This window comes from Stylophora pistillata, chromosome 12, assembly GCF_964205215.1.
Source record: "Stylophora pistillata chromosome 12, jaStyPist1.2, whole genome shotgun sequence".
NCBI classification, from domain to species: Eukaryota; Metazoa; Cnidaria; class Anthozoa; order Scleractinia; family Pocilloporidae; genus Stylophora; species Stylophora pistillata.
In genome coordinates, this window is record NC_142530.1 from 18022908 (window position 1) to 18046794 (window position 23887).

General features: G+C 38.3%; 1 protein-coding gene across 1 annotated transcript; it reads right to left on the reverse strand.

Annotated features, from left to right (window-relative positions):
- Positions 1–54: 54 nt before the first annotated feature.
- Positions 55–23824, reverse strand: LOC111331489 (vacuolar protein sorting-associated protein 16 homolog). The gene is given in 25 exon segments (XM_088740929.1): positions 55–582; positions 1301–1404; positions 1742–1838; positions 2316–2383; positions 3361–3462; positions 3871–3948; positions 4568–4672; positions 5244–5341; positions 5809–5917; positions 6421–6555; positions 7194–7302; positions 7823–7858; positions 8424–8551; positions 9090–9215; positions 9681–9757; positions 10638–10725; positions 11375–11468; positions 12832–12887; positions 13658–13780; positions 14424–14539; positions 15502–15646; positions 16945–17073; positions 17315–17421; positions 20622–20710; positions 23632–23824. Coding segments are annotated over 25 exon segments (2514 nt in total). The 5' UTR covers positions 23682–23824; the 3' UTR covers positions 55–437.
- Between the last annotated feature and the right edge of the window lie 63 nt (positions 23825–23887).

The window sequence follows — 23887 nt, forward strand, 5'->3', positions numbered from 1 at the left end:
CTATTTTGAAGTCTCTGAACGATTAAAAAACAAACAAATAAACAAAAACAAGAATTGACGCACTTAGTTAATCTTCGATTATTACTAGTCATAAAGGTCTAATTTTAAGGCAAGTTTCAAGTTGTGTTAGGTCTAACTAAATTTAACAAATGTATTTAATACAGTCTCTCAAGTGATTATCCAACCAACTGCTTTGGAAACAAATAAAAATAACACAGCAGTAATTTGGGAAATTTCCGCTTTTTAAGTGTTACATGCATCTCGCGTGTGATGACCTTTGACCAACAGAGCGCGCAAGTCCATCTGACCAAACCTTACTAGCAATTTGTGGCTTAAATTTAATTTTTTTTTAAGTATTTTGAAATTCTTTGGTCCATTTTATTGAAAACTATTCTGAAATGAAATATTCTCTCATTTTTCTCGCGCTCCATATGAAGTTAGCGCCTCTGCCGCAAGTGAGCCTTCATTTCCTGGATACGATTGGCCAGCGTTCGGTTTGATGATGCGCATTTCCCAAGAACTAGATCCAGATCCTCCTCGCTCTTCTGAGAAAAAGCTGTTTCTGCCGCATCCTCGAATTTCCTGCGAACAGAAATGAAACTTAATTGAAACGGGTACATAAAAGTTCATTTTTTCTTGAGACTGACCATCATAAGCATCATAGGCAAATATTCAAAAGGCAATTTTAGTGAAAATCTTTGTCCATGCGACTCAATTATTCTCAGAGAGAGGTCACGAAAATTCAAAATTGGTTTCAATGGACCTCTTAAGCTGTCACTTATTCCTTCCTGTGAATGCTAGTCATAACTCTAAGCTCCTTAAAGCGAAAAAGAACAACTCAACAAAAATTTCAGCTTTAAATGAAAAAAAGGAATAAAATAAAATTTGAAAATCGAAGAATAATAAATAACCTGAAAAGAGGTCGACTTGTTCTATGACCACAGTTCACAAAGTGTCACTGAGTTCTCTATATTTTGGTGATCTGTTTGTACATTTTGAAGCTACAGGAGAGGCATTCTTGCCTTAGATTTTTTTTGCAGTGTTAGCGAGATTGCAAGCAAGTTGCCTGTGGAACCAAGCAACGACTGCGAAGAAGGCTACGAAGTTGCTGAGCTGTTTCCGTAAAAATAGAGGCATTCATTTTCGATTTTCTTGCACAGTTTAAAACACTTTCGCATGGTTTGCTCTCTCTTTGGAATCCAAAAGGCGTTAAAAAGTAAACTGGTGTACACTTTCTAATGACACGATAAAATTCATAAGGTTTCTAAAGATAGGAAATAAACAAGAAAGGTTTTCATACCCAAGTTTGACAAAGCAGGCCACTTTGTTCTCTGGTAGAACTCGAGGGACGTATTTTTCTGCCTCAATCCTGTTGTTGAATTCAAGGCAAGCATCGAAAAATGGCTGCACGAAAGAACAACATAGTTTCAAAATACAGCTACGTTGCCTTTTTTTAGCAACTGGGTATGTCAGTAATAACTTCATAACAGGAGGAAATGCGTTGAAAACTAGTTCTTAAAGTCTAATTTTAGCTTAATCCAACAAAATAGCTTGCTGCAGTAAACAAGGAACTAAAACATAGGTAATCCCAAAACTAATTATGAGGATTAAACAAGAAGGTGATTTACTCCATTAACAACTGCCTGTTTTGAGGATAACCGGTCGTTTCGCCACTGCATCATTCGCCAACGAACAGTTCGCCAACGTGTGAGAGATTAAACACATTTTGAGACCACCTCACCTCATATCCTATGGGAGATTTTCGCGTTTTTGAAAACTTGTCCAGTTCCAGCCATTTTTTACCTTCAGCAAGTGCTCTGACTTTCAGCCAATAAAACCTGAGCAATAAAAAGTATAGAAGATTAATTTAAGGCTAAATTAAACTATGTTAAGTTACACGAATGTTCAGCGAAATGCGGGTGAAACTGCCTTATAAACACATTGTTAATCCAGCAAGTTGGTAAACTTTGATTTCATTGATCAAAAGAAGAAGAAAGGGGGAAAAGAGATGTTATTCAGGGTAAGATATAAGCATACTCGGAGAAAAAGGACTTCGAATACTCCCAGTGGGTGTCGAACTTTCCACCAACCAGTTAATTCTTTGGACGCTCCGAAGCGCGAGGCTAGCGCAGGGAATGTGCGAGGGAAGTGTAAAGAGAACGCGAGGATAGCGCGAAAGGCGAGACACGCGCGAGTGGATGAGCACTCATCATCTCGCGCATGACTAACTCTTCATGCTTTCCTCTCGGTCGCCTCGCGCTTTCCTGGCGCTCGCTTCACACCGTGTATTCGTAGAGAGCAGTTTAGCTACAAACCTTTTGTCTGGAACTTTGAACTCTTTCTTCAATTGTTCGACTGCTTTCAAGTCTCCGAGAAGAACACACTGCAACGAAACAACGAATCATTCAGAAAGATTTAACGAAGTTTCGGTAGTTCAGACTGTCTACAAATTAATTATTATTCAGGGGAAAAAAGACGATTTTCTTTCAGGTATTCCAGCGTTGGAACAACGGTACTCTCGCTTCTCCGCCCGCTGTACCGCTTCTACCAAGATAAAGCCTTTCGTCTCCGCCCGCCGTTCGAGGGTTGAACCCATGATCACACCTGATTCACATTTCTTTCTTTTCTCCAATTAGAACTCTACATTGCACATACAACTTTAACCTTTTACACCAAGGATTTAATTAGTAATTCTCTCTACCGAATGCCATACATTCTCTTAGAAATTAGGCGAGAGAATTGGGTGATGCATCGAGGCAACACACTCCAGCTGATGAGCTTGTATATTCTTAAAACCTGTTTACAAAGGAACATTTTGGAATCGCAAAGAGATGTTTTGTGTCAGTCACTCATTGGAGTGAAAGGGTTAAATTAATTACATTATTGTAATATACGCAATTCAGCCGCAAGGCTGCTAGGTATATTTAAATAAACTATCTATCTATCTATCTATCTATCTATCTAAAGAGATTTTTCACCGCGTTAACGTGAAACGATAAACCTCAGCTTTCCCTTTCACGTTTCACGTTAAATAGCGTGAACCTTGCTTCTTTAGCTTCGCGTGAGCTCGCGTCATAGTGGATTTAAAGGCGCCCGTGTATGACTTACAAGAAAACGTTTCCGTACCCTTTTTCCGGAAATTAACTTCTACTCTGTGAGAGAAGAAGTGAAGAAAATCTTACGTAAACGGCAAACACGAAATAGGTTACTTTCACGTAAAAACGGCAAAGTGCATCCGGCAAACGTGAAAAGAAAAATGGCAGGAAAAAAAAAGATCACGTGGTCCCTCTTGCCGTTCACGTTTTACGTAAAAGCGGTGCTAAATCTCTCTAATGTCTGGATGCCACATTAATTTCAAACCTGGTAAATGGTATCACTCAAAGACATATCCATAAAGGTCTTTGGGTGCTTTTCCCTCAGTCTAACTTGATATTCCATCAGTTTAATCTGTTCTTCTGTTGCCTATAAGAAGCCGAAAACCAGGAAATGATTGTGTATGACACTCCACAAGTTTATTTTCCCCTCCATTGAGGGAAAGTATTATGCAACATTCTTATACCGTAACAAAATTTCATCACGCAAGGAAATAAATGAACTGAGAATGAAACCAAATCAAAAAACAAAAAAGACACTTAGCAACGAATGAATTTGTTTACATCTACCCATGATCCACTAAGCACTGAAATGGTACTGAAATGCTTCCTTTGACAACAGCAACACCAATAACAAAAATGTTCTACTCTGGAGAGAAACATTTGGGCATTTTTGTCACGAGGGTGACAGAGAAAAAAACATTTTAGTTCCCTGTGAGGAATTATCGAGTTCCACACCTTGACTCTGTTACAACGACGTGGGACAACCAACGCCTACCTTTGCATAAAACCAAAAGTTTCCTTGTTGGTATGACATCTGCGCCTTCGACAGTGCTTTAGTCTTGGCCTCTAGCGTCTAAAGGAAAACGGAAAGAAACCTTCTTTATAATCTTCGACGGTTTGTATTTCCACAAAGTGTTACCAATAATCATGGGTTACCATTACTATTCATGAGAACTACAGCACAGTTTATGCTTTTTGAAAAGTGAGTCTAAACTTTCTAAGTACATTATACGCAATATATATTTCAACCTACCCCATTCTTAGCCACCCTCGCTTCTTCTTCATTTGCTATTACCTCTGCGTTTTTCTGTCTTAGAAACCAATCATTATTCATCGCCCGGACGGGGTGACACAACCAAAATCCTCCGACCCCCTCTCCCCCCCCCCCCGGCGATAAATAACGACAGGTCTCCTCCTCACTACTATTTGGCAGTCCCTGAAAGGTTGAATGTCGTTTTGCATTGTTTTTCCGCACGTCAAGTTTCCAACGAACGCAGTTTTTGCAATCTCGTCACGCTGTCAATGAAGTTCCTAGCTTACGTGTAGCCGTACCCTCCCCCCGAGGAAAACGTTTCTCCTGGGGGCGGAGGTGCGGCTACACGTAGGCTTTGAAGTTCTGTGCAATCTTAAATAATACTCTTCCAGTCCTTATATTTTTACAAGCGTCTCAATTCTCCAATTTCGGAAGTCACCTTTTCACTGTAGCTGTCTTGTACAAAGGCGTTGCCACTGTTCAGAAACTGATCATCCTGGTAAAACAAGTCAACGAGTGTGCGACGATCTTGTTCTTTACAATACTACAAGTGAAAACAGGTCCGCAAAGCGTACATATAAACAGGACAAGAATTCATGGGTTAGCAGTGGTAGATATAAAGTTGCAAAGCATACATGTTTGCACGGCACGATATCTGTACTCCCAGAGACATTCGTCGGGGGGGGGGGGGGTGGTGTATCTTCTCCCACCGTTTTACTGACGGTCGTCACATCTCAAGTCTTAAAAGAGCTGCATAATCCAATGTTAGAGTGAAAAGAGGGGTAATGCATCCCGAGTTTCTCGCTTTGTCGGCGACCCAACATTGATCGTAAAAAAATAGGCTCACAATGCGTACATGTGGCACACAAGGTCTAAAATCAGTAGTGCGTTCATGTACTGTGGAACAGTTCGTCAAGAATAGGTTTGTCTGTGTTCTTTACGCATGTGGGCATTCTATAAACGAGGCTCTGGTTATACATGCACAAAAGCTGAAGCGCAGCTTAAAACTTGACACTCAAAGTCACGAAAAAATCATTCAACAAAGGAATCGACAACATGTCGGACCACTTCGCCACAGTATCATCCAATCGATTCACGACTTTTTAAACCCTCACCTTGATGTATAGGCTAAGGGCTACAGGCCTATGACGTATAGCCATCAGGAACTCTCCCAGAGTCAAATTGTCCTTCAGATGCATCACAACCATGTACACTGAAAACATACGTCATGTATAAATCATCCAATGTCACACATAGCGTACGAAAATAAGTAATTAATGACTTCCCCTAAATTTGTTCAAAAACAACACTTGAATTACAGAAATTGCAACGAGACTGACATAAAATGGGAACAAGATGGTATTGAATATCAACATCTACGATATCTAATCACAGAGTTTGCTTAGTTAACTAGAAAATATATCCCCTGTCAAACAAAACAACGGTAAAATTCTTACAGTTTTGTTTCCGAAAGAAGCAAAATTAAATCAAAGAAGATGCATATCAAAATTGTTAATCCCAAGGGTAAAAGCGACTTTAGAAGAATGATTTCATTGCAAAATTGACAGAATGAACCATTTAAGTCATGAAAACAGATTTCAGTATAACCGTTATAGTAAACCCGCTGCTTCAACTCTTTAGGGCTAGCTAGAGATTGCAGTGCACATGCTCAAGGCTTACCTAAGTCTGTGTCACCACTCATGATGGCTTTTTCGAGTGCCAGGTCATCTTTCTTCATACGCATGAGCAGTGGGACTTGATCGGCAGCCTTTGCTTCATAGTCCAGCAGCTGTCAGAAAGAGAGACATAAAAGCACTCAGAGCCTGAAGCCAATTGATGGAACTACTCTACAACTGTTCCTGTATCCTTTTACATTGTATACATTTAATGAGTTTCACTAATATTGTTCCAAGTTGGGAAATTTCATAGGTGGCATCGTTTCGAAAGTAGTTCTTGACAATTTTAATTACAATTAAACAAAGTTTCTATAAAACAAGCGTTCTGATTGGCTGAAAGGGTGTGCTTCATTAAAGTACAGATGCACGGAGTAACCACGGCACGCCATCTACGTCGCACGTCATCTACGTCTCACGTTTGCCCCTACACTTCTTTCGAGTCCTAGCCGCTTCCTGCTTACTTTACAACAGAACATAGCACATTCGAGGTTTCTTTATTTCTTACTGATCTTCGCAAAAAAGGGAAAAAGAAATATACAGAGACTACATGTGTTGTAGAACACGACTACTCCGTTCTGCGAAGAAAATTTATCTAGATAAAAACATCATGAGCAACCTTGATAGCAAGATGTGTTCTTCCACAGTCCACTGCTTTGGACGCAATCTCTGAATATGATATCCCAGGGGTCTCTCCGAGTTTAGAATTGATGGCTCGGGCTATTTCCTCGTCATCAACATTTGCTTGTTGAACCTGAAAGAAGTTGAGAGGAGTTCGGTCACTATACTGTTGTTAGCATTTACAGTGCTAACCAAAGGGAACTTAAATGGTATGCTATATTAATCGGACAGTGATGCTATACGTCAAGATAAATGGAATTTAAAAGTAAGAGGAAAATTAAAAACGTAGCGAACGTAAAGATGACTGCAAACCGTGGGTCAACTTTTCACAATTTACCCGAAGAAAGTAATCCTCGGAACCTTTTTTTTAAGTCTTACTCTGAACGCCTCCTGAGTTAATTTTGTAAGACCAAATCAAGAATAGCAAAAAGCAAGCGTGCGCGGCCGAGTGGTCAGCGTGTCGGACTCGCAATCTGCCGCTCTCGGATTCGAGTCCCGCCCTGACCACTTCCTGGATTTCTTTCACGATAGCTCCGTGTTCAAATCCTCGGCCATGCTTGTAAATAGCCAACTGGTTTGCCTCTGGCCAGTTGGGATTCTTAATAATGTTATGTTCAATTTGAATTAATCAGTTGTTTATCGAGAGCCACTAGTTCATCAGTTGAATTACTGTCATGTGTTATCCTCATTAAATAAAGTTGTTATTTATTATCATTATTATTATTTTATTATTTATTCCCTTCCTAGAAGCGCATGTTGTTAGGAGCTTACTTTATAACAGGCCCAGTGCCCAAGGATACGACTGGCCCCTTCTCCTTTAGGCATCTTCAAATAATCACAGATCCGAATGGCCAGACAATAGTGACGTCGTAGAACAAGTCTGAGGGTAGAGAATATGAGGAAAAATTTTTTTTAAACTGACATAATCGGGCTAAGATAAAACAGACATGGTTATAATGTGTATTTATTTCTGAATCATAACTTTCTATCTAAAGATACTCTCACGATCAATAATTCATCTTATGTAATATCCCCTTGATATTAGCTGAAAGAGCCTAGTTCAATTATGATCAACTAACGAAGAATTAAAGTCAATAACAAGTTTATTCACCAAATAGGTTTTCATCACTCAGGCAGAAAACATAAGGGTACTTTCCTTTATCCAATAATTCAATCTTAAAGAAGTAGAAGGCAATGACTGGCACTCTTTTAATGAATGAAAATATCAGATAGTTCTATGCTGTGCAAATGTCTCACTGAATACTCTTAAAATGTTGCATATCCCACCAATATGCCCAGGTCACACTATAATTTATTTTGTTGTTGTTGTTGTTGTTTTTTTTTTTGGGGGGGGGGGGGTACACTCAAAAAAGTTTAAAATTTTAAAACCACATTCTTACCTGTCGATCAAAGTTTTCATCGTAAGCTTTTCCAGTCTACAGAAAGTGTTAAGGTCTTTTAAGAAACATGGAATAAACAGGCTGAGATACGTTGCGTATCTCAACTTCCTCCAACATGTTATGCATGGCAAGCCCAAAGAACGCCTGCGTCTAAAGCTTTCATTTTCCATGATTACCCTACTACAACTTACTTAGTATTGATCATATTCCCGAGTATGTATTTTCTTTTTGCATTCCTACAATTCCTTCGAGCTTTTCAGTCAAGATCTTTAGCCCATAAAGTGATAGGGAAGGTAGAATCCAAATCAAACTTCATCTTTCAGGTAATAAGTCTCGCATAGTAAGATAATTTCTTATTAATAACCAAATTTCCCACAAGAAACCATTTAAATCGTGACCAAAATAATGTTTTACTTGACCATTTACCTTAACTTCCAATATGTTATCAGGTATTCTCCCTTTAATGCTCCTATAAACTTCCTTGCAAGAAAGTTATGATGACAATTAAGATCCTACTCTCCCACTGATATGAGGGTCAATTCTCCACACCCGTTTGCCGGTCAACGTTTTAAATGATGTTAAATTGTATGTCTAAGGATACTGGCTGTATGTGAGTGGCACACCCACCATGTAGTCCCGCACGGCATTCAAAACTCTCAGATTTCTACACATTGTCACGAATGCCTGTGGAGGCATGTCATTTAAGAAGCTTTTTCCAAACGAAGCGGCCTGGAAAGCAAAGAGTAAATTGTACACTTGGAGTGATTCAGGAAAGTCAGCAAGGCGATTGAGCTCTAGATTAACCAACGCTCTCATTCTATCTTATTGCAGGAGGCTGACCCTGGCTGCTTGCAGGACATTCTTCAGAAATAAAGCTACCAGTTGGACCTAGCTCGCGTAAGAGATTTCTACTGCTCTGTTCAACGGGTATACCATTCGGCAGCAAACACGGAACAAACTTGTGACGACTGTTAAAAATATTCTTTTTTCAATAATCATTATGCGTCGATTAAAAATACTTAAGGGCTGAAATAAGAGTGTAAATTACTTACGGATAAAAATCCCTGTCCTCTCCGCCGAAAAGCAACAGAACACAGGGTAGTAGAAATAGAAGTACTTGCGTTCTTTTCAAATACCTAACTTTTTCAAAACGAATATCAAGAATCACTCTGGACAAATCCTGAAACTTGTGCTGGTCAGCGGCAAAGAGCTACAAACTCAATCAAGACCAACTCTGATCAAAACATAAAAGGAAATGTTTATTTACCCTCAAAAGACCTCTTTGTACTGCAGGCTCGTGCTCTCCAGCAGCTGCTTGGATACACTGCTGTACAGCTTCTGAAAGTCGATCCTTAATCATGCGAATGTACTCCTCCGCTCTGGCACTCTTTTTCTGCAGCCGTAAAAAAGTGTTTCTTGAGAGATAACACTTAATTATTGGGACAGTAATACGTTTGTAAGTTTGAGAATCATAATAAAAAATAGCCTTACGCATTTGGACGCGAGGTGAGAGAACTGGCTCTATAGCACGTGCTCGAGGCTTACTGGTGAACTTGTTCGTAAAAATTAAGTGAAAACACAGATCTTGTTTTGCGAGACTGAAGTTGGATAAAGTGCCACCTCACAACTACAAAAGCATCATTCAATCATCAAGTAATTTTTTCCTCTTCTTTCTTTTCTCTGACATTTACTAGGTAGAATCGACTTCATGTGTTCACCAAATTTTCACGGTCCACGCCCACACATTAAGCAAGTGGCTAACTAAATCACGTGATCCTAACTATAAATTAAGATCGATTGATGAAAACTCTACAACTAAACTAACAATATGTCACACAGTGAGTTTATGATCACTTGCCTCAAATTCTTTCGAAGCATCAAACAACATGGCCCCAGGTTCCATTGAACCAATTTTGAATACTTGCTCCACGGCCGCTGGCAAGTGAAAGGACGACAAATAAATAAAAAGATAAAACTGAGTCGGTGACATTTCTAAGGTGAAGTTTCTTATCATGCCGATTACATACTTTTTCAATTAAATATTTCAAGCGGATGCTCCAGACACTTTGCGTGAATGGAGGGGAGGGGAGGGAGAGGCGATAATGTGCTTAGCATTCCCCGTTGCAAGCTAGCCGGTTTGGTTTTGCATCTCCTTCCCATATATGCATTCTTAGCAAAGTATTCAAACTACACATTGGCTTCCCAGCAGTATTAACAGGTGAGTAAGGGCAATTGGGCTTGTTCACCTCATCTTTGTTAAGGAGTTTGCTATTCTCTCTGTTTTTGCCCTTACAGCACAAACCCTCTGATGAATCAATTGACTCAGCCTGAAATAACCTTCAAACAACCAGGGTCTCTTAATGCGGTAGGGAGATAATTAGCGCCAAAAGGAGTACTCAAATGTACACTCAAAGTAAAATGCAAATAAAATGAAACAATCTGTCCAGTTGTACACATTCTTTTAAAAGTATTTTTTAATGTGTTAGCCGTGATAGCAGAACGATTACTGAGCTGAATTCTGATTTGAGAGGTCTGGGTTTGAGAGTGAATCACTCCCCTCTCCCATTACCTCTCTCCATCCAGGGGCATTAATGGGTACCGGTGAACTGTTAGGGAAGCCTGTTGAAATGCTGAGGAGTGGAGGGGAGGGGGCAGTAACCTTGCAATAGACTGGCATCCCATCCAGGGGGGAGTAGTGATAGTCCAGAGTGGTCACTTAATGCAAAGGAAACTGGGACAAGCTCCGCCTGAGTGGGCCACCAGGCTGAAGTACAAAAGAGAATAGTAACATTTCAGAGCACACTACATGACATACCAGGAACTCTCTGCAGCAGTTCATGAGCGTCATTGCCAATAATTCTCACTCCATCCGCTTCCTGTACCAAGTGCACTGCACTGTCCATCTGATATGTGGCACGTGTCAAGGTAATATTGTGTATATTTACTGAGCAATCTATTTTAAGTCACAAAAGAAGCCCAGGACTGCATTGATTCCCTTCACTATGCTCTGCAATTAATTTTGTCTAAGAAACTTTTACCATTTCATCCAAAATGAAAAGCAATAGCTTGGTCATCCACATTTTTCTGCTCTTAAGATTGTTGACTTGCATTAACTTTGAGTTCTCCCTGGTTCTTTGCAATGCTAACCTCTGTTCTGATTGGTTGTAATGACCAGGAAGCTTTGATTTTACAAAATTTGATCAAAAAGCTCTGTAATTCTAAATAAGCAGACCCAACATTTGTGTAAGCTGTGCAGAATTCGTGTAGACATTCTCTGATCTGTGTAGTTAAGTATTTCATGACAGAATGAACCTTAAAACTCCCAGAATCTCAGAGTTAATTGATGAACTAATAATGGTTCACTGAGGCAAGCATTTTAAATATCATTACTTGTCAGTGCAATTAACAAGGTATTAAAATCATGTGAAAAAATAGGAACATAGTACTAATCATTTAAAACAGTAAAAGGGTGAAAGCCTAAAGTTTTTAATTTAATCACATCCATCTGGAGGGACTGCACCTGTTAGCAATATTGTCTTGGTGTTTAGAAACATCACTTGTTTAAGGATATCTAACAGTGTCTTTTGTTGGTCCAACCACATCTAAGTAATCATCCCAATAACATATGACTGCACCCATTGCACACCTGTGAGGTACAAAAGTTATGTTAAACATATGACTTCACCCATTGCACACCTGTGAGGTACAAAAGTTATGTTAAACATATGACTTCACCCATTGCACACCTGTGAGGTACAAAAACCGTCGATCAGAGTCACCTAGCCTATTCCAGGCATTACCATTTTTGACCCAACCAAAACCTCCTTCACTATTTCAATCTGCTGCTAATGTTGTGCCATTGACTATTTTGCTTAATTTAACCTGGATCCTGCAATCTGCAACAAAATTGTTGACACAATGATCTTTTCAACCCATTATTACTTCAATTTTATCTCTTTTGCCCATGATGTTAAGTTAACCATTTTGCCCCCTCTCCTCCCCCCCCCAAAAAATCAATGTTTTATTGTGATTCCATGAACTTTTAGCTTTTAATTTTTGTGGTTCCATGAACTTTTAACCATGCTGTTCTCTATAAATTTCCTTGGATGCAGACAAGGAGAATTTGTTTCACAATCAAGAGCTTGTTTAGTTGGTGATCATTTCCTTTACTCTTGTGACAAAGGGTTAATGTCATCCCGTGGATAAATCTGTATCCAGAGGGTATTGCAGTACATTTTTTTAAACTCTTATCAGCTGGATAGTGATTCATCCATTGAATAGTGTTACCTCCCCCTTGAAAAACTGGGACCTTACAGACAACTAAATTAACACACCAAGTTTAATTAAGCAAAATGTCAATTCAGAAAATATCAAAACATCTGTACAAAGTTTCACTTCATTTTGAATTATCACATAGAACTCATTTACAAGTAACTCTTGTAATTTTGAGAGCAGAAACTTTGCTCAAAAGTTTACAAAAAACCAAGCTCAAAATTAACCACATTGGCAAAAATAAATTTGACCTGTTTTACTCTTGATCTCCAAGCAGAATGCATAGCCACAGCAATCTCCCCCCTCTCCCCTCCTATGCCCCCTTTTCCCTTCTTCCTCCCCCCCCCAAAAAAATTAAATTAACTATAACTAGGTTACTGGTAATATTGATTGTCAGATCAGGGTTATCTGGGGTTCGTATCTCCACAAATGATATATTTTATTCTACACTTATGACAAAATTAATGGTCCACAAGTTTTCTTTCATCCATTCAAAGTTATCTCTAAAAGTTAACTCCATGAAGTCACAACTGTATGAAAGTTATAAATTACCTTCTCATTCCACAACCTACCTACCTACGCTAGAAATTAAAATAATAATAATAATAATAATATAATAATAATAATATAATAATAATAATAATATACATTAATTGAGGCTCCCCCTTAGGGACTTTTCAGCCACAATGTAGACTAACTAAGAGCTTAAAAAAGTCCAAATATGTCAGACTGCCTACCATGCCAGCTGTTTGGGTCTTGAAAGACAACCAGTGTCGAACACACAGTACACTTTCTATTACAAAAAGAAAAGACACATATAGTTCAATAATGAGTCTGTCTACGAGCCTTGGTGGTTAATCTGAATAAACCTTCACACTTGATTCCCCACATCTGATTAGCAAATCCCTCTTTTGGCTGTTATAAATTATATTTCCTGGTAACACAGTCAAAAGGCCTTAAGTGTTTTATCAAGATGGGGAGTTCTACCTGAAGAATTTCTGTATTCTCATCTCATAATTGAGGCATAATGTATTGAAACCTTGAGAAGAAGTTACTTATTGATCACCTCTTGGAGTTATGGGGTAAAAGAGTAGTCAGTATGTCAAAAAAAAAAAAAAAAAAAAAAAAAAAAAACTTGCCTTTGTCATTCAGTTTTGTTATTTGTGATCCAAGTTGATTTACTCTGTCTTTTGATTTCCTCGTTCCTTCTTGGTAACTTAGCTTATCTTCTGTATTTTTTCACTTTCAACTTAAAGGTATTTTTATACATCGTGAAAACGCTAGTCTTGAAATCACCTTTTCAACTTGAACTTTTGAAAAAGTTAGCTGTTTGTTGTAGAAAGGGGGGAATTAAGTCTAACAACATCAATTAAAAATAGCTTGTTTTAAGTGAATGACTAAAAATTGCTTTTGCACAGCTTAGCATAATTTAAGGACAATCTCTCATTTGACCAATCCATCAATCAGTTTTTCAATCAAACAATCTTTCAATCAGTTAGTCAATCAATTAATCAATCATTATGTCAGTCACAAATTCAGAAACAAGCAAGAAAGATGCAAAACCTCCAAATTTGCAGATCCAATCCATAGCAAGCCAGTATCAGTGAACATTGCCAGGTATTCAAAGTTATATGATATTGCCATCTCTGTAATGGAATTTACTGGTCCTTCCTTGAAGTTCACAGTCTGAATGACAACAAAAAAAAGGGTATGCTGAGTGTCCAGTTTTTTCTTTCTTCCTAGTTCCATTTCTCAGAGATCCACCACTATTCAGCTCCACTTTGGCGAATAATTGTTAATTACCTGTTCAAAGTTTTCCTAGTTGTCAAACCATTTCCATACATCCAGACACACAAAGAAATAGAGAAGTTAGCTAAGGATAATTTTTGTATTTTTTTCTCCATCAATTTTGCCATAATTCAGATAATCTTTGCAGCAAAAAATGCTGAGGTTGCCATGCTAACAATCTGTACAAGGCATACTTCTAATGTTTTCCGAATTACATAAATTGACCCAAAAGGATGCAATTTGTGGTATATCCCCTGGTTAACTTCAAAATTGTAGACTGAAGTGAAAGGGGTGAAGCACGGAGTGACTTTTAAGGAAAAATCAACTTCTCCCTTTGTTCCATGATCAGAAGTCATTAACACCTTCCTAACCAGAAAAGGCATTTCATTTTAGTAGGAGGTGAATCGCTAAGAAGCCTCTAAGTGATGAACATAGCACTCCTATTTCTCCAACCTTGAAGCAAAAAATATGGAGCTCCAGCTGTTCTAGAGCTTTATTTCTGAAAAAAAAAAAAAAAATACATGTGTATCTATTAACCAACCTGTTTGTTACACTGACTTTTTTCTGTAAGATAGAGAAGATGATCGATTGCCACAAGTAAAGAAGAGCCTCTGTCATGAGGCATTATCACCCAGCTGCTTGGTGGGGCATCTAAACCTGAAAATTTTTTTCAAAAGTATACTTGAGGAAACTTGTATTGTCACTCCCAGATAATCAGAGTCACAATGTCACAAAGCAAATGATGGAGCTCCAAGCTGTAAAAGTTTTTGTCACTATAGAGAAGGAAGAAAAAAAAATTTTGGCACCTTATTGGTGACCACAGTCACCAGTTTGGCAACCTGGAATTAGCAGTCACATACATGTAGTAAGATACTATGATTTCTTTTTTAATCAAATATTTTTTATTTAAAATTGAAAACATTCCTACCAACGAAACAAACAACAACGACTTTTGTTATAAGCAGTACTTAAAATTGTAACAATTGCAACAAGAAGTACAGCAATACTAACCATATTAACATTACTTAAAACATTAATTTAAAAGCTCTTTCTTCATGGTTACAATGCTACCTCTTTTGCATTTTTTAGAAAGTTCTTTATTCCTATTATAATTATCCAATCATTGTTATCATTGCTATTATTATCTCTTAAGTGTACTCTTTACACAGATATCTTACCAACAAATAAAATATTATGATTTGTTACTTGTAGTTTATTTGTTAGTTAGAATGTAACTTCCTGTTGTAATTTGTCTAGAATTTTTAAATCTCTTTCTCTATAAATCTTTTTAATTTATAATATACGTATTACACACTGCCCGCCTCGACTAGCCTTTGCTAACTGCAGGCAGTGCATATTTTTTGTAATATTGTAATATATCATTAAACTTTCATTAAACTTTCAATGAGGCAAACATTCACAAGACTAAAATTGCAAAAAACTCCCCCTGTCTTTTCCTTTCTTTTTCTCTTTTATTTTTGGTGAGAAACAAATTTCTTTTATGGCTATGTACCATTATAAAACTTTATGTTGAAGAATGCTGAGCTTGGAGCCCTAGATGACCCGCTTACACACTACCACACTTAACTGAGAATGACAAAACAAATAATATCTGTTACCTGGAGGATCAAAAAAACGTCGACTACGGACCTCTTCCAGGTTGTTAACCACATAAAAGTGGTAGCTGCCAGTCAGTACTGCTATGCCTGTTCTTCCAGCAAAGTTGTAAATTTTACAATCAATAACCTTGGATTCCTTGGCATCCTACCAGCGGAATAGCAGGCTGTTACAATTATTTCACTTGCAAAATTTAAAGATAAGTTTTTAGTTATGGTCACTAGAGTGAATTTGGAAAAATAAAAAGCGGTTTTTCCTTTTAAATGGAAGTTCAAACACTCCGTGCATAATTAGGTGGAGTCTGACAATCTACCACCCAGTGAAGACATTTATTTATTTTTGTAGTAATTACAAAATTTGTGAGACATGCAGAAAAGAAATACTATTTTAAGATTCTCCAAAAATCTGTGATCAGGGAGAACAGACAGATACATGATGAATGAATGAATGAATGAACTTTCTCACACACAACTGGGAGCCATGCCAAGCCGACCATGCAGCCCCACCTTTATTATAATTATCAACACGATGAACCATTAGGGTTACAACACCAAAAAAAACAGCTGAAACTGAGCCTAGATACAGAAGATTGACATGCACGAATAACTGGAACTAAGGCACTACTTGAAATTCTATATCCCTAAAATCATATGGAGGGTGGGTGGGTGGGAAAGGTCAGGCAATGGCGGAAGGCAACAAAACAACTGAACCTTGAAACGCCATGTGACCTGGAGACCCCCCACACACTCAAACCCATTCTCCCAGCTGTGTGAGAAAAACGTTTTCCGCTTCTTTCGTCCCTCAGCCAGCGGAAAACCACACTTAATAATTACTCCTGTACAGGCTTTTTAGCAACTATTTATAATCATGGTAGACAATTTACAATCACAAATGAACAACTTAAAATAGGGTAATAAAAATAAGAAATATATATATAATTATGTCCAGTGGGTATCATACAAAGACTATTAATGAGCCCCTCTTAGGGAGTCCTTCAAAGAATGTTTCAGTGACCTTACTGAAGGCAAGTTCACTACTCAGGGAATTTAAAAGTGAAACTGCTCTATAGGCAAAGGTTCGTTGACTGTTCGCAGACTTATAAAAAGGGATCTAAAGTTTGTTGCTATGCTGCATGGCTCGATCATGTCCATGGTGGTGCGTTTTTCTAACCTGTTACACAAGTAGTTGGGTGCTAAATTATTGGCACACTTATAGGTCATAACTGTATCTCTAAGTTGTAGTGTCTGGCTCACTGCCAACCAGTTAAGTTGGTGCAATAGGGGAGTAACATGATCGTGCTTCCTGGAACCGGTGATGATCTTACAAGCAGAGTTTTGGATCAGTTGTAGTTTCTGATTGTATTCTGTGTAATGTACATTTGTATTCTGTGTAATGTACATTGCAGTTTAGACAAAAAGTAATAACTTTATTTTTGCATTTCCAACCTGTCCCATGGTTAAAGTTTTCTTGATCGCACCATGAATGTCATACACCAAGACGGTGCCATCATCAGCTACACACAGGAGATCTTCAGTGACTGACCAACCCATCTGAACAACTGAGCCAGCATCCCACTGAAAACAATAAGAACTTCAGAGCAGGATGGAAAACAATCAGCTCTAAGATACAGCAAACACCATCAAGACACATTGCTTCAAAAGACAAACATAAAAAGGAGTGGACTGTTAAGCCAAGACTAACTTTCTACTTTCAACCTATTTGATACAAGCCAAGAATGGCAAATGGGGAAAGTAATCAAAGTTTCTATGGACCTTATCACCTTTTTAATAAGCAAATGTAAAGGTTCTTGTTTACCTTGACAGAAGCAAGTTCCTTCCCAGCAGAGGAAAAAATATGAATAACTGGCTTGTTAATGGATGATCCTTGGACTCGTACAAAATGTTTATCTGCTCTCATCAGAGCTGCAAGTGTTTAATATAACATGAAAATAATTACTGAGTCCATTCTGTTTGGAGTTGAGATAGACTCTACGATCTACAGTCTGCAAAAGATAACTGGCAAGCAACTGAGCTGAGTACATACAGGAAAGGAAAGATATGTTGAGTCTCTACTCCCATCAAGAGGCCCATCCAGCCAGAGGTTATCCTGGTTTCCAGGGATTTCATTTATTTCAGAAGTAGGTATAAATTAAAATACAAGTAAATAGGTGGAAGACAGTTCAATGGCAATTGAGGCAGATTGTTAAGAGTTTGATGGTTTAGTGGCAGGTGATTTGTAGTCTAAACAGAATGCAGGGTTGTCAGAACAAATTCAACAAACACTGCCTTGCCACACTTGACTGATCACAACTGATCATGACTAACTCTCTTCACTTGTGAAAACTACTTAAAACTTCGCTTAACCTATCCTACTTATAAACTTGCACGATAAAATTCTAGAACTTTCTAAAAAGGTCTAATTATAGCAGCATTACAAAATATACTGCTTTTAGAAATGATTACATAATATCCTAAGGTAAACAAGCCATGACCTTTCACGAAGTTTCCAGAAGGTCACGCATGTCACGCAACACTATTTTTCGTAACACAGATATATCATCAGTCTCTCTCTTCTGTCCATTCAACATGAAGTACAGTGATGCGATTGTGTTGTTGATTGAATTGTTAAAACTCCTCACAAAAATCACCCAACAACCAAAAAGGTGACAAAACATCAACGAACAAACACCTTTATTAATGACTGCCATTGAATGTTTTCCAAAAAACATGCAAAAACCAGGAAGTGGAATGGCGATAGTAGCCCGCTCTGTTGTTGAGAATAGCTGCCAGAATTCATGGGTTGCCGGCTTCCAATGAAATCCCTGGGTTTCCAGAACAAGAGGTATTAGCCTATAAGTATTACTACTTTCCTTGGATGGGATGCCAGTCCATTCACAAGCTAATGCCCCAGGATTTCATCAGACTTCCCTAAGAACTCACTTGTATTAATTTATACTCCTGGCTGGAGAGAGCCAGTAAGGAATTGAAGTAAACTGTTTTGTCCAAGAACACAACACAATAAATGGGTCAGCTCTCAAAGCCAGACCTTTCAACCTGGAGCTGGGTGCTGCGACCCTAAAGATCACCGTATCTTCAAGGTATATAGGGTAGAATTACATACTTGAATAAAATCTCAAGTCCTGGTTATCTAACAAAGCAAAGTATTTTTAGCATAGAATTGCTGGTTGAAAAGGAGGCTAAGTGATATTGTTTTGCAGCTCTTGTTTCATACTCAGGATAAAAACAAATGAAATTATAACTGTTTCTTTCTTCCTTTAGTTATTTTTATTTAATTATGCAATTCCAGGAAAATAAATTCCTTGACCTGAGGGAATTCTGCTTTAACCCATTGACGTCCAGTGCGCCCTCATGCGCCCGGAAATAAAACCCCTCTGAAAATCCAGTGCGCCCTCATGCGCCCTGTCAGATATGACTCGTTTTTATTGGCTGTAGCTAAGAAACCGTAGTCCCCTGGGTATTGAAATATAACTGAACGTGACCTGCATAAATTAACCTTTCATTTGATGTTATGTTTTTCATTCAGCGATTCGTGTGTGATTTTTAGCGAATTTTTGAAAATAGCATTCAGTATTTTAGCGTGGCTTCTCGCGGATTTGATGATACTTCGCGTTCTTCCGATGAAGAAGAAGAAATCTTTCCTGGTTTTTCTCTCTCGAAGTGGCTGAAAATCGACAGGAACGGCAGAGAAGGCTACAAGAAAAATCTGCGTGATGTTGATGGAGAAATCGGGTAGATCTTTGATTTCGGCAAGCGCTAAGGGGGAACAAACTCCGATGTCCATATTTTTGCTAGCAAAGAAGAAGAAGACGATGAAGTAGATAGCGACAACGAAGATATACCTTTGGGGTTCAATGGTCAAACACATTGAGTGAAATTGACATCGAAGAGTTTACCATAATTTCCTCATGGCCCAACGAAAGATCTGGGCGAGGGTGCAACATCGAAAGATTTCCTTAATCTTTTCATCGACGATGGGAGAAAGCAAAGTGATAGACGCGCCTTCGAAACATATGCTTGTGAGCAATGCGGCGTTGCATTATGTCAGCAAATGCGTGGCGAACTCTCCTGCTTTTCAAAATAGCACGAAGGAAATTAACTCTTAAAAAACACTTAACCTTTGATCTTAAATTGTACCTTGTTTTTTTTCGTTCTTTGGAGCGCTGTATTAGGCCGTAAAGCCCAATTTCATTTCACCTTCACTTTGCAAGTCGTGAACTGGTCAAAGATAAAAACAACTTTCTTTGTTTGGTATAATCTAAGCTTTGTTCGTAGTCTCTAACTGAAAGGGTTCTATTCAATCGATAGTTATTTCATTCTTCAATACTTCCATAGACAATTTACTGCCAGGTCTGTGAAGGCTTAACTAGTAACTTCTACTTTTTTTTACCTCGTGACGTTCACTGATGTCAGCACTGGCGGTAAATTCAAATTTGATCTGTGCAAGAAAACTTACGAATTTCACTCTCTTACCCGTGAGATGGCCTGTTTTAATGCAAAATGTTTTTGACTAATTCTTTTTGTTTGCATTTCTGCTGAGTTAAGAGCAGCAATTGAGACTTACTGTGGTTTTAAGATGTTTTCATTTTCTTGTACATAGTAGGTAGGACAGCGATGGTCACTTTGTTTACTTGATGTCCATACTTTAATATTTTTTTTAAAAAAGCATAACATACATCTTCAGTATTTAAGCAGTTTAAGTAATTCTTTATTGTATTGGCAATCATGTTTTAAAGTTTCACTGCTGAAGAGTAAAACCAAGACATAAAATGGTAAATTTGTTTGGACCATGTGGTTTTTTTTAATTGGACAGCCATTTTGTCTGGATTTTCAGGGGTGGTCTGGGCTGAGGGCTTTGGACCTTAATGGGTTAAACTGCACTTTATAACCAATATCACACTCATTGCTTTGCAGTCCATGTGATATAGGTTTTTGCGTGCAATTTAGCCCAGAATTCCCTTGTCAGGGAATGAATTCTGTTATAGATATTACACTAAACTTGCTCTGAGTGTGTCACCCTTCAGATAATAATGATCATTTATGACAGGTATGTGGCCATCAAATGAAAGAAGGTAACTTAACATGGAGTGGTCATTTTTACCTACCTATTGGACCTCCAAACGGTGCAGCACTTACAATAAACTTGGAAAGATCCACAGTTTCTTGCCAGGCCATGCTATATAGCTCAATTTTTCTGCAGACAACAAAATAAAGGAAATGTAGTTTTAAACCTTTAAGTAACTGATATCATATACAACGTACAAGCTAGCAGCTGCAGAGTGGGCTTGTAAAGCAGGTTACAAATTCAAATTATAACATTATCAACAAAAAGTGTATTTCTTGCATTATTTTCTTTTCAAAATATGTTCATGTGAGGAATCAGTTGAAGTTGAAGGATTGCTCAACTTCATCCATTCACAAACAACAGTGTTGTAATGGAGGAAATAAAGAATTGGAGGAACCACATAATGAAAGACTCATTACCAAGTTATGGAAGGGCTGGCTAACTAACAGTAGAAATTGAAATTTTTACATATCATGAAAGATCACCGATTATAGGAGATTCTGGGATGCATAGGGAAAGAAAACATTTCCAATTTTCCTGATTAATTTTGTTGCCGACCATTCCAGAGAGTCAGGGATCTCTACAACTTTGGGTTTTCATCTTTCCGAAAAGTCTGGGACCATCACAAGGCTGTGCTCTAAGGAAAATTGAATGGAGCCTAGTGGTCCGAAACTGTGAAATCCAGGGTGCCCAGCATATGCTTTGTATGAATAAACTAAAATTCCTGAGTTGCCCAAGAGCAAAAGTAAGGTGCCAGGGGCCACCGGGTGCTGCTAGACCACAGCCTTGCATCAAGAAAAAGTGAAATTGCCAATTGTCTGGGAGTTTCCCAACATATGAAAATCAGGCTTAAGCCAAAATAGTACTGTCCAAACTCTCTGCAGAGTTCTCTATGGCTAAATGTTACAACATCATGATCAGTGCATGGACTTTGTAGGTCTGAGGTTTGATTCCTCATTGGGACCCCTATTTTTTTTTTTTGACCAAGTACCTGTATATGAAAAGAGAAATGACATACTTCTTTGAAATCTGTTCTGCTAAAGGATCACTAATTTGATTGATATGTGGTACATTAATTGGTTATTGGGTTGAATGAATGACAGACAAGCTTGGGCATGACTTACATGCCTGTGAGCCTCAACTCCTGAGGATGATTGGTATCTAATTTCTCCATGCAGTACTGTATCACTCCTCAATCAAGCAAAGTGGTCAGGAGAATTAAAAAATGATCATCACCTTATGAGGCTCTTGCTCGTTAAATAAATTCAGCACCTTATTTGGGAAATGTATATAGAACATTATGGAGATTATGCATAGTACTGATCACAAGCTCACAACTAGAAAAACGGATGTGACTCTTACAGTGTTGTGCAACATTTTATATTTATGAAGGTTTGTATGGGATGGTATCAGTTTGCCTTAAAAGAGAGAAAAAAATGTCTTGTTTTGAAATAAAATGGACTTGCCTTATTGCCTTGTTGTTTTCTTTGTTGATTACCAGCATCTCAGGCCATTTTGAAGCATTTTCGGCGAGTTAGCGCTATTTTGGTGTTCAACTGCTAAAAAAAAAAAAAAGGCCGGAAACCTATTTTAGAAGTGTCTATCGCCAGAAGCGAATAATTCCGTAAAAAAATTACCACCAGTCTCGATTCCTCCAGAAAATCAAAGCAGAGATGTTGCAGTTCTATTTCCATTCACTTGATTCCTAATTCCTCTCACAGATCTTTCACTAGCGATGCTTTTATCTCCAGATCGATTGGCTTTCCAATTTCGAATTTGGCTCCTTGAAACAGTTGTGGACCCGTTTGCCGATCGCACAGTATGTTGGGTAACAAAAATAAGCCCGGCGAGGGTAGCCAGCAGCCTGCCGACCAGGGGAGCTAACTAGTTTGTTTGTCGACTGCAGGCCGCTGGCCACCCTTGCCGGGCTTATTTTTTTACCTAACATACTGTGCGATAGAGAACGGGTCCACAACTGTTTCAATGAGCCAAATTCAAAATTGAAAAGCCGATCAATCTGGGGATAAAAGCATCGCTAGGGAAAGATCTGTGGGAGGAATTAGGAATCGAGTGAATGGAAATGGAACTGCAACATCTCTGCTTTGATTTTCTGGAGGAATCGAGACTGGTAGTAATTTTTTGGTGGAACTATTTACTTCGGGCGACGGACACTTCTAAAATAGGTTTCTGGCCTTGTCTTTTTTTTAGCAGTTGAACACCAAAATAGCGCTAACTTGCCGAAAACGCTTCAAAATGGCCAGAGACATTGGTAATCAACAAAGAAAACAACAAGGCAATGAGTCCATTTTAAAAACAAGGCATTTTTTTCTCTCTTTTAGGGCAAACCGATAACATCCCATACAAACCTTTGTAAATATCAAACGTTGTGCAACACTGTAAAGCCCCGTCTACACGAGCAATTAATTTTTTTAAGTGGCAAATGTATGTGGCAATTTTTATTTGCCCGTGTAGATGGCTGGACAAATATTTGTTGTTAATTTGTGTCAGTAATAATTTTGCACAGCAGAGATGCTCATGGAAAGGAAAAAAGCAAGATGGCAAAAGTCAGAGGACGTGCCAGACGTGTTGCAGCTTTAGGCGCGTTTGTCACATTTTATGTGGCGTCTCATCTACACGGACAATTTTTTTATGTGGCAATTTTTATTTGCCACATAAAAACTAACGCGCCAGCTTTTCAGCAAATGCAGTTGTCACATAGAAATTGGTAATTTTTCATCATCTACACGGGCAAATAAAAATTGCCACAAAAATTGCCATATAAAAATTGCTCGTCTAGAGTCACGGGGCTTAAGAGTCACGTCCGTTTTTCTTGTAGTGAGCTTGGGCTGCCTGTGTACTGATGTTAGGGTATAAACTTAAGATTTAATGATGAGACATAATTATCATTCCGATTCATTTCGCTTTATGAGACTTCCAATTAAAACAAATAATTTTATAGAATTATTGTACGGACTACAAAATTACATGCAGTGAGCATATAGATTGCAGGGTCAAAAACGAAAGTCGAAGAACATTTGGATAAAACTCACCTATAATACACCTTTCCGAGGGGGTTCCAGTCTACCGTAACGTGGGCCATCTTCCTTTGTAATCTATTTAAACGCCCCGGCGACCCTAATTTTCTTTTACGTGTTTACATGGTGTAGTAGTTGGGTAAATTTAAAACACACGACCTTCTTCTCTGCGCGGTCTGCGCGGTCACCATATTGTCTTTACAGGCCCGCACTGCTTTTATCCAGTGCTCATTCATAACTAACTATGTAAATGTTGAGTATCCCAGACATC